We start from the raw sequence: 14984 nt of genomic DNA on the forward strand, positions 1-14984 counted from the left end.
TTTAATGACTTTTAGTCCTGAGTCCTGCAGCCATCATCACAGTCCAGTTACAGGTGACCCCAAAGAGATCCCTCTTACAGTTTATCCCTGTTCCCAACCCCCTTGCCCCCCCCACCACTAATTTACTTTGTCTGTTATCTATTAGTCTTTTCTGAACATTTCATTTGTCATCAAACAATACGTGGTTATTTGGAACTCCCTTTCATTTAGCATAATATTTTCAAGGTTCATCCATTTTGTAGCACGTTTCTTTTTGTTGCTGAATAATACTCATTTGTACAGACATACATTTATTCATCAGTTGAGGGGCATTTGAATTGTTTCCATTTTTTTGCTATTATCAATAAGGCAGTTGTGAACCTTTGCATACAAGAGTTTATGTAGATACGTTTTCTTTTTTTTTTAAGATTTATTTATTTATACAAGCACTGGGGTACAGGCCAGAGAGAGGCGCAGGAGGCTGAGAGAATTCACCAGAGACAGAGCAGGGAGCAGAACAGAACAGGCAGAAGGACCAAAGTACACTGTTGAGGGGAGCAGCGGGCAAGACAGGAGAGGTCTGCCTCGCCATGTGGGAATCTCCCTGGCCGGCCAGCAATCGAACCAGCGCCACAGAGGCTGCGGACAGCTTCACAGCGCTGCGCTCAACCTGCTGTGCCACCGCCACCTGGGAAGCCTTATGTAAATGTTTTCAACTTGGGTATATACCTGAAAGGAATTGTTGGGTCATATGCTAAATTTTTACAAAGCCCACATTTTGAATCAGAAATGGCATCTTTTAATATATACAGTATCTGAAGTTCCCTTCCACATTTTACAAATCTTTATTTCTCATAGAATCTGCTTTTTCTCATGACCCAACATCCAAGAGGCAGATAAAGTACATTTGAAAACATTCTATTTTGTTTTGTTTTAAATATTAACATAGCAATAGTATTCTAATTTTTCATTACCAAAGTACAGCAATTCAGCTACTGTGCAGATTTTTTTTTAAAGATTGTATTTATTTATACAAGAACCGGGGTACAGGCTGGATGCCCGGGAGGGTGAGAGGATTCACCAGAGACAGAGTGGGGAACAGAACAGGCAGATTGACGAAATACACTGCTGAGGGAAGCAGCAGGCGAGACAGGAGAGATCTGCTGCACCATGTGGGATTCTCACCAGTCAGCCGGGATCGAACCTGCGCTGCAGAGGCTGTGGACAGCTTCAAGGTGCTGCGCTCAATTGCCTGCGCCACTAGGGGAGGCCCTACTGTGCAGATTTTGGCAGACCTTTGTTATCTGGCCTAGAAATGTATCCACTGTTAAAACACTCCATGGACCAGCCATAAAAAAGAATGCGGCAAATGCCCAAAAATAAGACGACTGGATCAAGATGTGGTCCATATACAACATGGAATATTACTCAGCAATCAAAAAAGATAAACACATGCAGTTTGCAGCAACATGGATGGCGCTAGAAAGGATCATGCTCAGCGAAATAAGTCAGAAAGAAAAAGAAAAATACCGGATGGTCTCACTCATAGCAGGAATTTAGAAAACTTAAATAAGAGACCAGGAAAAAAACTAATCAATACAATGTAAAAATCAAAATCAACAAGCAACTATAAACCAGAGACACATGGGGGGGGAGGGGCAGGGAGAGGAAGGTGGGGGGGGTGCAATTGTATGGGGTATATAACCATAATGAAAATGCATATATTGTGCAAAGATGAAAAATGATGTAAGAATTATATAAAATAAAATATTAAAAAAAGAATGAGGAAGGGGCCTCCCTGGTGGCATAGGGGTTAAGTCTCAGCACTATCATGCTATCACCACTGCGCCTGAGTTCGATCCCCAGCCGGCCAGGGAGCAACCCATATGGCTCAGCAGACCTCTTGTCTCTCCTGCTGCTCCCCTCAGCAGTGTATTTCAGTCCATCTGCCTGCTCTGCTCCCCACTCTCTGGTGAATCCTCTCACCCCCCGCATCTCTGGCCTGTACCCCGGCTCCTGTATGCTATTAAATAAAGCTTTTAAAAAGAAAATAAATACTGCTTTAAATGATATTGCATTAATATTAATTTTTAAAGACTTGACACTGATACTGCGGTTACGTATAAAGTCTGCTTTTAGGGGTGAAGAATCACACCTGCAACCCATTTTCAAGCGCTTCAGAAAAAAACCCACCTGACAAAATGTTAACAATTGATTCTAGGTGTGGGGGTCGGCTGTACATTTATTTCCACATTTCCCTAAATAAAACGGGGAGGGGGGAGTCGAGTTTTATGGGGAATTGTCAATTCAAAACAACTATCAAAGGTACCTTTGGCCCAGTGCATTTACCGCCGATTTCTCTTTGCGACAGAGCAGTGAAGCAGCTGACAGCACGGACTAGAAGGACCAGTTCTAATCTTTCCGGTGCTGTGCGTGGTGAACCAAGGTTACCAGCACGTAGGTAGTCCACGTGACCCAGACAGCTCCTTCCGATAGGAGTAAAGACCCCATCGCAGTGCGAGACTAGTGCGTTCGCGAGTGAAAGGGGGCGGGACCGCACATTTTCATTGACCAATGACTTTCTACATATCCAGCCTCCTGATCATGTATGGGCGAATCAAAAACCGTTAGTAAAGTAGTGACACCACTTCTTTCTCGTAGGACGGACGGCCTTTCCGGTTACTCTTTGTTAATTCCGCTTCCGCAGAGGCTGGTAGCGTCAGGTAGCCCTGTTAGGCACTTCAGGGCGACTAATGTTTTTATTTCCGGTCTATGGGACCAGGCTGGGATTTTCTCCTCCGCCCGCGGCAGCCGCCATCATGTCAGACACGGACAGCGACGAAGATTCGGCCGGAGGCGGCCCATTTTCTTTAGCCGGGTTCCTTTTCGGCAACATCAATGGAGCCGGGCAACTGGAGGGGGAAAGCGTCTTGGACGATGTGAGGGGGTGGGCGTGGGGATAGGGCGGGGTGGTGCGGCCAGGGAGAGTAGACTGAGGAAGGACTGGGTGTTGAGCGTAGGGGAATAGAGGGTGATGTGGTCCTCCCTCTGCGAGAGGGCGCAGTTATGAGGAAACGGGAAGCGATTTTGTGCAGTAACGTAGTGAGGAAGCTGAGTTTGGGGCGCGGATGGGGAAAGGGGAGACCTCTGCGGAAGCCTCTGCGTGTTGGGCGCTGGTGGGGGTGGTTTTGCAGATAGCGTTCGTCCTGATCAGGCAGTAGGAAAAAGAATTGCTGTGGGAAACTAGGAGGTTCTTAGAAACTTCGCATTTCTGACATCGCTGACCTTAGGTGGCTTTAGAGCCAGGGGACTGGACAAAACCTGTAGCAAATCATGTGGTTCAGGGCCCAGTTTTTGGAACAGTGAATATTCAAACCATCTGGGGCAGAGCTCTTCAGTTCCCAATGAACTTCTCAAGTAGTTTTCTTAGTTGTTCAGTGACATTCATGAATTTATTCTCCTCCAGTTGGTACACCTTCGTTACTTTAGGTAGTAAAATGATACTCATTTTCTCAAGGAGAAAGTACTGACCGATGTTCTTTCCCTGCAAACACACCCCCACACACAAGATAGCAAGAAAATTGTACTTGCCTCTGTAATCTGAATGACCTCAGTTGCTTTAGCCTTTTTTTTTTTTTTTAAGAGAACTACGGTGCCATTCATTTAGTCCTGGTGGTGGTCTTTTTGATTAATCTTTCGTATTACTTTAAGGTGATGAAATTGAATTTGCTATCTTAATAGAGGCCTGATCCGCGTGGATTTTAGTGGAAGATTTAAAGTTCTGGAATGTGATCCTCCTTTTAGCACATGCAGATTCATCTTTCATGTGGGTCTATAGCTTTATTGTGGACCACGGAAATAAGTCTTATATGGTGTGGGAGGCTTCGGTTCAGTTGTCTTCAATTCTGATGCTATCCCTTTTTCAGGAGTGTAAGAAGCACTTGGCAGGCTTGGGGGCTTTGGGTCTGGGCAGCCTGATCACTGAACTCACGGCAAATGAAGAATTGACTGATGGTGCCTTGGTAAACGATGAAGGTGAAGTGTGGGTTATGGATTGTAGACTGGAGGAGGACTTTAGCCAATTATTGTAGCTGTACTTTTCAGTGGGAATTATCTAAGGGAGTGAGAGTTACTTGCTCTTTGTTGAGATATACTCCTGCCCCTCCTCCCCCTCCCCCATTTTATTTATAGGATGGATCAGAAGTACAGAAGATGCTGTGGACTATTCAGACATCAATGAAGTAGCAGAAGATGAAAGCAGAAGATACCAGCAGACAATGGGGAGTTTGCAGCCCCTTTGCCACTCGGGTAATTTTTTGTTGTCATTGATAGAACTTTCCAGTGTAGTTTCTTTCTGTGTAGTCCTTTGTTTCTGTGTATGTTTTCTGCCATTGTACCTGTTCTGTATGCCTTTACTCTGCTTCCCTTCCTTTATCAGCTCAGTGCCAGGAATTACTTAAACTCAGTCTTTTCTTTCAAGGAATAGGCAGTTCAAGAAGAATTAAGTATATGCATTGTCTATGTAAATGAACTAATGTATTGATTGGCTCAATTTACCAGTATGCTGACACAGTGCACTTAATGCTTACTTACAAAAAATAGGTTTTTCTCTCTGGTATAAGGTGTGATAATTATAGAATCAGAATGTCAAAGATCTTGGTGATTATGTGTTCTTAACCTTCTCATAGATAAGGAAAACTTGAACCTTAGAGGAATTTAATAAAATGTAGAATTTTATAAGAAGTTCTACAGTTAGTGTCAGGTCTTGACTAATTTAACAACTCAGTTCATTACACTTTGATTGAGCACCTGTTCTGTGCAGTAAATTGTTGATAGTGAGGTACAAAGTTAAAATCCGTTTTTGGATCTTGAAGCGCTCAGTTCACTGGTCTTGAACCTAAAGCTGCTGGTCATAATTCATTCTTTCTACTGCCCTGCACTACCTCTCACTGATTGAAACTTTCATATGAGATTGCCCATCCATTTATTCATTGTCCACCTCTTTGAATTTGATTTCAGTCTGCTGAGAAATGCAGGTAAAACTTGGTAAATACTTGAGATTAGTTTCTTCAGGACCAGTTAATGGATGTGAGTGTTTTCTTATATAAAGACAATTAACTGCACCATGTACACAAGAAATAACCCAGAAAAAACAAAAGATGCAGGCCTTGAGAGATATTGTTATCTTTTGGGGAAGATGGGATAAGCACATGCAAAGCACATTTCACAATAAGAAATAAACCAATTATAGGGGCCTGCTGGTGGCACAAGGGGTTAAGCACTGCACTGTGAAGCAATCCACAGCCTCTGCAGCATGAGTTTGATCCCCAGCCGGCCAGGGAGCTACCCACATGGCGAAGCAGATCTCTCCTGTCCTGCCCGCTGCTCCCCTCAGCAGTGTATTGCAGTCAGTCTGCCTGTTCTGTTCCCCACTGTCTCTGGTGAATCCTCTCACCCACCGTATCTCTGGTCTGTACCCCAGCTCTTGTATGCATAAATTAATAAATCTTTAAAAAAAGAAATTAACCAATTATAAATTCACATTTCTATAGTTTTGAGGGGCTACCAGAATAGCTGAGTCCAGTAGCATGACTTATTTTTGAGTACCCTGACTTAAGCTAAGGGGAAGGTAGTAGCAGTTTTGATTTTCAGGGGATGTAATTCTCAGGCTTAGGTTTCGAGTGGTAAAGAAGAGCATGGGTGGGGGTTTCCCAGTTGGGTTTTATGAACTGGCCTCCTGGAAAAGGAGGATGCTGTATTTGATAGTGTCTCAGTACTCTGTGATGTCATTTCCCATTTCTCTTGTCTTCTGAGGGTACCTTTATTCCCTTAGCTTTTTTCTTTCCTGGCAGTGGCCATTTTACACAGCTTGATTTACAAGGGTACATCTTTGGAATAATTGGAGGTTGGCAGGGACCATTAGAAAAGACTTCGTGAAAATAAATTTAGGGCAAAATTTTGAAAGGTTTGATGGAGAGGAAGTAATAAAGTATTTTGGTTTGGAAGCAATGGCTTGTCTAGAGGTTTGGCAATAGAGATAACTGAGTAGTATGAGGAGAAATGGCCAGCAGGTTTTCCCTAAAGGCAAAGAAAATATTGTCAAATGGCAAGAACCAAGGAAAGAGCAGTTTGTCAGTATTTTATGCATAGGTTACTTGGGATTTGATGCCATAAAGAATTGTAAACCAACTTTTATTTAGCAAGAGAAAAGGCAAATTTTAATTACTGCACATGGGGGCCCATAGGATATGAACCCTGTAAACCAACATTAACCCTTTGCACTCCGCTGTCCCCTCTCAGAGGACATCGGAATTCTAGCATATCACTCGGATGTCCCCTCTCAGGGGACATTGCAATTTATTAGTGATTACGGGGAATTGAGGTTATTTCAACGCAGCTTTTTGAGACACGCATGTTTCCCTGAAGTTTTATCTTGAAATGGCACAAGAAATTAAATCAAAATATCATAAAATGGTTCCAAGTGCAAAGGGTTAATTGTCGAGTAAAACAAAATTGATTTTGGAGTCAGAAAGTCATAGGTTCAAATCCCAGTTCCATGTTTAGTTTAACCCTGGGAAAGTTGCTCAATCTCTGGGACTTGGATCTCATTTGTAACATTTCCACAGTTTTCTTGCTGCAATAAAGGTGACAATACTTACTTATTAGTAGGGCTTCTGTAGAGTTTAACTTCATTATAATGTGGTGTGAAAGCACCGACCATAGTAAAGTGTCGCGGTTGATTCTCTTTATATGTTAGTCACCCTTCCTCAATAAAAATGAAAAGTAGTATAGGGGCCTCCCCTGGTGGCTCAGCAGTTGAGCACTGGGCTGCGAAGCTGCCTGCAGCCTCTGCAGCGCTGGTTCGATCCCAGCTGCTGGGCAAGGGTCCCACATGGCGTGACAGACCTCTCCTGCAGGTCCCGCTGCTCCCCTCAGCAGTGTATTTCGTCGGTCTGCCTACTCTGCTCCCCGCTCTGGCTCTTGTGAATTCTCTCACCCTCCTGCACTTCTGACTGTACCCAGTGCTTGCATGAATAAATAAATCTTAAAAAAAAAAGTGGTGTAATTGTTTTGAGGTTTTGATTAGGAAAAGGTAAAGGAGCGGACTAACTTGGAGACTTCTTGTAGGCTAGATATAGAGTTATCAAGGTTGGGATTAGGGTGACAGTTAGGGAAAGTTGTGAGTGAGTGAAGAAGTGAGGGAAATAGTACAGGCTTTATTGTTAAACCAGACTTGAATTCTGACTTTGTTACATATGTGGCCCTGAGTAAGTCACTTGTCTTCTGTATCTCAGAATATTTTCTACTTTGCAGCATCGTTGGAGAGATTACAGGTAAAATAGCTACAAACATCTGGCACATAACTGAACCTCAAAAATTAAAATTGCCATGACTGCTGTTGATTAAAAAAGGTGTGGGTGTGGGGAGGTGGGGAGTAAGGGACTGATGGAGACAGGAGACTAAAGCTGGGAAAATGAGGATGAAAGTAGTGATACTAACAAGAAGTTTTTTTTAATCTGTAAAAGAGGTGAAGCTATTTCAGTGTGCTAGGAAATATAGTTGTTTAATATCTGAGTGGAAAGGTTTTTTAGGCAGCAGAACATGCAGTGCACTTGTAGAGGCAAGATAGGTAGATTTGGGTTTAATCTGGATAAAGGTGATTCTTGAGGAAGGGAATGGATGCCAGTGATTAGAAGGCAATGGAAAGAATAACAAACTCAAAAGGTAGACAGAAAAAATGTATCAAAAATTTGGGAGTTGGGCCTCCCTGGTGGCGCAGGTGGTTGAGCCCAGTGCTGTGAAGCTGTTTGCAGCCCAGTGCTGTGAAGCTGTTCGCAGCGGCCTCGGAGCAACCCACATGGTGCAGCCGACCTCTCCTGTCTCGCCCGCCGCTACCCTCAGCAGTGTACTTCAATCAGTCTGCCTATGCTGTTCTCTGCTCTCTCTCTGGTGAATCCTCTCTCCCTCTCCCACATCTGGCCTGTACCCTAGTTCTTGTATAAATAAATAAATCTTAAAGGGAAAAAAAAACAAACTTGGGAGTTGAGGGCCTCCCTGGTGGCGCAGGGGTTAAAGACAGCGCTATCAAGGTATAGCCAGCCACTGCAGCAGAGTTCGATCCCTGGCCGGCCAAGGAGCAACCCACATGGTGCAGCAGACCTTTCCTGACTAGCCTGCTGCTCTCCTCAGCAGTGTATTTCAGTAGATCTGCCTGTTTTGCTCCCTACTTTGTCTCTCGTGAATCTTCTCACCCACCACACCTCTGGCTTACACCCCAGTTCTTACATACATAAATAAATCTTTAAAAAAAAAAAAAACCTTGGGAGTTGAGAAGAGAAAGTCCACTCTTAAAGGGAAATGACAGATTATTAGCTTACGCAGGGTGGAAATGAAAAATAAGCAGAATTTGATTAGGAGGAAAGATTTTATCTATTTATTTTAAAGATTTATTTGTGCATACAAGAGCTGGGGTGCAGGCCCAGCAGTGTAGGGGTGAGAGGATTCGCCAGAGACAGTGGGGAGCAGAACAGGTATACGGACTGAAATACACTGCTGAGGGGAGCAGCGGATGAGGAGGGAGAGGTCTGTCGTGCCATGTGGTCACCTCCTTCATAGTGCTGAGACTTAAACCCTTGCATCACCAGGGAGGCCCCAGGAGGAAAGATTTTAAACAGTTCTTGAGAGCTTCCTAAATTCCTATATGAGGAATACATTGTGTTACAGCATTTGCTGATACCATGATACCATTTTTCCCTAAAGGCAGAAGCTGGTTTCATGTGGTGCTTTAAATCCTTGAGTGATGAGGTAACTCAAGGCTGTTGTGTGACGTTCTGGATATTGAGGTCACCTTCTTGGTTTTAATAGATTATGATGAAGATGACTATGATGCTGATTGTGAAGACATTGATTGCAAGTTGATGCCTCCTCCACCTCCACCCCCTGGACCAATGAAAAAGGATAAGGACCAGGATGCTATTACTGGTGGTAAGTGGAGGCTGTTTACTCTTGTCTAAGGAGCTAGTTGCATTCATTAAGTCCAGGCTTTTGGAATACCTAGGGGGCTATTAAAATTAAGCTGCTAGGAGAGGATACAACTTCCAGAAGTAACGTGTACAATTTTCAGTGTTAAAGGAAAGTTTTGTTTTTAAAACATCTGGCAAAGCAGTTTTAACATGTGCTCGAGAAAAAGCAGATTAGGTCTCTCAAATCTGAGCGATTCTCAAATCTGGTTGCCCCTCAGAATCACCTCAGTCTTTAAAACAAATACACATTTCCAACTCTCACCCCTGGAGAGAGTATTTCAGAAGATCTGGGGTAAAGGCCAGGAATTCAAAAAAGTTCCCAGGTAATTTCTCATGTAACTAATATGCATACTGATATTTGGACACTACCTATTGAGATGACTTTAAAAGAAATGGTTGAATGAGGAAGGCGCCCTAGAACATATATAAATTATATAGCGCAACTACCAGATTCAGACCATTCAAAGACTGGGTCTTCAGTAACCATCTCAAATATTCCTATGTCTGTAACAGTAGTAACCCTGTCCTAGAAGATTAGGGAGGAGCGGTGTCTTTGATCTGTTTTTTTGAGGCTTGTGTTCCTCAAACATAAATCCTAAATTTCTATCAGTTTGTCATTTTTTTTAGTCAGCAGGCTGAGTAGTATCTGTTAACTTTATGTTATATGTCTTATTTTATGTTAAGCAGTTTCACTGTTAGCCTGTGGGCTTAAAAAAAAAATTCTCCAGCATATGGGTCTCTGAACTGGTTATAATAAGGTCTGACTGGTGTAAAAGTGTTGTATAATTTTGTTATTGGTCACATTCCTTTAACCTAAAATACTTACAGAAAGTAGTAAATGTAGTAATAGTGTTTGTTTTCTCTGTTCAGAACCCTAGCGTACCAAGTACAAGGTGAGTTGGGAATGGTGGGAGATAATGAATTGGAATGAATTTTTTGGGTTGCATACTAGTAATCTGGGAACTTGGAACTATATCCCCTGCCATTGAGCCATGCATATAACCTAGAATGAGTGTTGGCTGAATTTGAGGAAATATGCTCACAGTTACATGCCAAAGGGGTTTCTCTTCCTTGTTGCAGTGTCTGAGGATGGAGAAGGCATCATCTTGCCCTCCATCATTGCCCCTTCCTCTTTGGCCTCAGAGAAAGTGGACTTCAGTAGTTCATCTGACTCAGAATCTGAGATGGGACCTCAGGAAGCAACACAGGCAGAATCCGATGGAAAGCTGACCCTACCATTGGCTGGGATTATGCAGCATGACGCCACCAAGCTGTTGCCAAGTGTCACAGAACTTTTCCCAGAATTTCGGCCTGGGAAGGTATTTTTTTTTTTTAAAGATTTATTTATTTAGCTATGCATACAATAACTGGGGTGCAGGCCAGAGATGTGGGGCTGAGGGTGTTGAGAGGATTCACCAGAGACAGAATGGGGAACAGAACAGGTGGATCTACTGAAATACACTGCTGAGGGGAGTGGCGGGGCGACAGGATTGGTCTGCTGCACCATGTGGGTAGCTCCCTGGCTGGCCTGGGATCGAACTCATGCTACCAGGTTCTGCAGATAGCTTCACAGTGCTGTGCTTAACCCTTTGCACCACCAGGGAGGCCCAAAAGGTACTTTCTATGGAGAATGCTTACACTGCAAACCACTGACCTTTTCTAAATACTGAATTCTGTTGTTAAGATGCTGAATATTTAATGGATAAGAGCTAAATAAAGGTTTCCTTATTCAATGATAACGTATTAGGTCTTATTTTTAATGGTGTATGCATTGCTAATAAGTGTAATTTATATAGTCCTCATTAGAAATTGTTTTTGTTGTCTTAAAAGTACTAGTCTAAATTATTAAGGGCCACATCTTTATTTTCTTGGAAGGTGATGTAAATCTCAGTTTAGCATTCCTTGATCCTCCCCCGCAATTAAGTAGACCCTTGAAGGGAGTTTCCAGACCTATTTGCTACTTTGTTTTCTATCTGACATTGAGTCTCTGACAAGGTAACATGTTCTGTGTTCTAGGTGTTACGCTTCCTGCGTCTTTTTGGACCAGGGAAGAATGTCCCATCTGTTTGGCGAAGTGCTCGCAGAAAGAGGAAGAAGAAGCACCGTGAGCTGATACAGGAGGAGCAGATCCAGGAGGTGGAGTGCTCACTAGAATCAGAAGTCGACCAGAAGTCTTTGTGGAACTACGATTATGCTCCACCACCTCCTCCAGAGCAGTGTCTCTCTGATGATGAAGTAGGCAAAATAGAGACCTACGAGGGGAACAAGCTAGTTTTTCCTAGGTTATGTTTAAATGGGAAGTAACACCTCAGCTGACAAGAGTCCTGTGATGATTACCAATGAGTAATTAGGAGTTCATTTACAGTGGCTGTCCCTTCCCTACTGTAGTAGAAAAGTTTTAGGGGCTGGCAGAGGGTGAATAGGAAGCTTTGAATGACAGGCAGTGTGCTGTGATATACCTGTGTTGTTTACATTCTAATTCCATTCCTGTTCAAAAATCATCCACATGGTGCTTCTTAGTTCCCCCATCCTGCCTCTTAACTCCCTGTAGCCTAAGGACATCTGGGATCAGGAGAATCCCCCTCCCCCTTCTACTACTTTATTCTGTTACAGATCACAATGATGGCTCCTGTGGAGTCCAAGTTTTCCCAATCAACTGGAGATATAGATAAAGTGACAGATACCAAACCAAGAGTGGCTGAGTGGCGCTATGGGCCTGCCCGACTGTGGTATGATATGTTGGGTGTCCCTGAAGATGGCAGTGGGTTTGACTATGGCTTCAAACTGAGAAAGCTGGAACATGAACCTGTCATGAAATGTAGAATGTTGGAGGTAAGCAGCACTGGTAATGTAAGAAAGGAATCAGTGTGCCCAGGGCCTATGTTTTACTTTTCTTTTTAAATGGGGAGAGACTTGGTGGGAGATTTAGGTATTTTCAGCCTTTGCTTGGTATGCTGTTATCACTCTGGCAACTAGGCCCCTTTGCAAAAATTCTGTTTGTGAATTGAGTGTGTTGCCAAACGAGGAATGGGAGGAAGCGGATATTCCTCCATTTTCAGGTTATTTCAAGTCAAGGACCACATTTGATGTATCTGATATGGGATTTGGAGTGGGAACGTTGACCAGTGACCATTCAGGGATTTGTTGTTCCTTCCCTACTTCTACAGGACTTTAGGAAACTTGAGGAAAGCAATGGCAGCGATCTTCTGGCTGATGAAAACTTCCTGATGGTGACACAACTGCATTGGGAGGATGATATCATCTGGGATGGGGAGGATGTCAAACACAAAGGGACAAAACCTCAGCGTGCAAGCCTGGCAGGCTGGCTTCCTTCCAGCATGACTAGGAATGCCATGGCTTACAATGTCCAGCAAGGTGTGCTTCTCTGCCAGCTGTGTCCAGCACACTGCCCTTCAACTCAGTCATCTCAGTGGGTTTAGCTATTTCTTTGCTGCTGCTGAGGGACAGTGAAGTGTTTTAGATCTGAGCACTGATTCTAGTCTGTATTGTCGATTTATTTTTTTACACTATTAATGAGCTAGAATGGACTGATTTCACATTAGGAAAAGGTGAAAGCCACTTGAATAAGACCTTTCTGAATTATAATAATGCTTTAAACTCTGCTTTTGTTTCTAATATCTCTTTATCATTGTAGAATGTGCCTATTCTCTCCTTAAATGGGGGAGGCAGAGATCATACTGTGCTTAATGTAGAAAACTTAGAAAATACAAGACATTGTCAAAAATCACTGGTAATCTTATCAAGAGATTATCAACTGTTAGCTTTTTAGTATATTTTCAGTTTTCTGTCTTCTGTGTGTGTATGTAGTTGAGCTCATTAATGTAGGTACAGTTTTATATATGGTGCTTTTCACTTAGCATAAACATTATGCCTTTCATTGTTCTTCACAAATGTTTAATGGCATGGGAAAATCATTTTAAGTGTCAAAAAAGCATAAAATGGCTTATTTGATGTCATGTTTGTGTAAGTTTTAAAAAAGCACCCTATGTGGACATAGAAAGCTGACTAAGAAAATACACGAATGGGTTCACGGTGGTTATTTCTGGTTTGTAAGATCATAGTCAGCTTCAGTTTTCTTCATACCTTTTTGTACTTTCTAAATACTCATTTTAACCTGAATTACATTTATAATTCAAGAAAAAAAGTATCTTATTTTTTTTTTAATTTATGAAATAAGTTTTTTTCCCCTCCTATTTCCATTTGAAATACTGGTTACATAATATTCTTACATGGGTATTTTTATGATTTGTCAATTGTATTTGAAATATATATCTTACTGCTACTTACTGTTAGCATATTTTATGTACTTATTACTGCAATTTATTTAACCAGTCCCTTAAACTTTTGACTGCTTAAGTTGTGACTAGTGTAAACAAATACTGCAATGTACATTTTTGACTGCAATTTTTTTAAAGACTTATTTATGCGTATAAGAACTGGGGTACAGGCCCAAGGTGCAGGGGTTGAGAGTATTCACCAGAGACAGAGTGGGGAACAGAACAGGCAGATATACTGAAGTACACTGCTGAGGGGAGCAGCAGGTGAGACAGGAGAGGTCTGCTGTGCCATGTGGGTAGCTCCCTGGCCAGGAATTGAACTCTTGCTGCAGTGGCAGCTGTGGATAGCTTCATAGGTTGTGTCTTAACCCCTTGCGCCACCAGGGAGGCCCCTGACTCCAGTGTTTTAAGTAAGATATACACCGTGCATGCCTAAGTTCTCTGATGACTTTGTCATGACCAACATCTGCACAACTCAAAGTGTATTCTACAAGCTGGGGTCCCTCCTTGAACCATTTGTTACTGGGTCTTAAGGTAAACATAGCAATTGATAGCTTGTTAGAGACTTCTGTAGCAATTTTACAATCTTTATGTTGAATTTAGTGATTAAAAAGAGGTTTGGAGGAAAAAGAAATACATTGCATTTGGCAGTGTTTTCAGTGAAAAGTACACTGTGTCCACTAGGTTCCTTTTCCATAGTCACATGAATAAGTCTGCTAACAATTGTTCCTTTTCCCTTTGCTAGAGTCATGTTTGAAAGAGGTTCTATTATTGAGTGTTTCCTCTTGTTTTAACTAGGTTTTGCAGCCACACTGGATGATGACAAGCCTTGGTATTCCATTTTCCCCATTGACAATGAAGAGCTAGTTTATGGACGCTGGGAGGACAATATCATTTGGGATGCTCAAGCCATGCCCCGGCTCTTGGAGCCTCCTGTTTTGACTCTTGATCCCAATGATGAGAACCTCATTTTGGGTATGATACTGGCTGGGGGCAGTGTTTCTCCTCTATAATTGACACTTTGATATTCATGTTGAGGGGTGGGTGGAAATGTGAAGGGTTGGGAAGGTCAAGATTAGAAGCTCCTAGGTAGCATTTGTGGCTGTCGGTTTCTAGTATTTGTGTATTGTTTAGGGAAAACTCATATAGTAATGATGGAAAGTAGTACCTTTGAGTTGTCAGGAGTGTAGTTTGGTTAGTGTGAATCATGGACTAAAAAGTGTCCTGGGATGGGATGAGCGATCTGGTTAGAAGCTGTAAAGATAGCTGTAGGAAAGGTGAATTTTCACGGGTAGCAACTCCAGAGTGGCTTTGCTTTCATCCTCAGAAATCCCTGATGAGAAGGAAGAGGCCACCTCTAGCTCCCCTTCTAAGGAGAGCAAGAAGGAATCATCTCTGAAGAAGAGTCGGATTCTCTTAGGGAAAACAGGTGTCATCAAGGAGGAACCACAGCAGGTGTGTGAAGGGAAAAGGGACTTGGTATTTAGAAAAACAAAGAAAAGTAAATGGAGAAGAGTATTCTGACTAAGGTTTATTTGATGACCTATTCCTAGAACATGTCTCAGCCAGAAGTGAAAGATCCATGGAACCTCTCCAATGATGAATATTACTACCCCAAGCAACAGGGTCTTCGAGGTACCTTTGGAGGCAATATTATTCAGGTAAAAGCACTTATTTTTGGTGG

General features: G+C 42.5%; 1 protein-coding gene across 1 annotated transcript in view; it reads left to right on the forward strand.

The window, feature by feature from the left end:
- Positions 1-2751: 2751 nt before the first annotated feature.
- Positions 2752-14984, forward strand: part of TAF1 (TATA-box binding protein associated factor 1) — a gene marked incomplete at both ends in the record, with an annotated part of 99917 nt that continues 87684 nt past the window's right edge. The window contains 12 exon segments of the mRNA XM_084259212.1: positions 2752-2779; positions 2782-2918; positions 3906-4014; positions 4171-4287; positions 8845-8964; positions 10083-10321; positions 11019-11237; positions 11616-11834; positions 12170-12377; positions 14099-14275; positions 14628-14755; positions 14854-14961. Coding sequence (XP_084115338.1) covers positions 2752-2779; positions 2782-2918; positions 3906-4014; positions 4171-4287; positions 8845-8964; positions 10083-10321; positions 11019-11237; positions 11616-11834; positions 12170-12377; positions 14099-14275; positions 14628-14755; positions 14854-14961 — 1809 coding nt within the window.

The sequence above is a fragment of the Talpa europaea genome (genome assembly GCF_964194135.1).
Source record: "Talpa europaea genome assembly, chromosome: X".
Classification (NCBI taxonomy): Eukaryota; Metazoa; Chordata; class Mammalia; order Eulipotyphla; family Talpidae; genus Talpa; species Talpa europaea.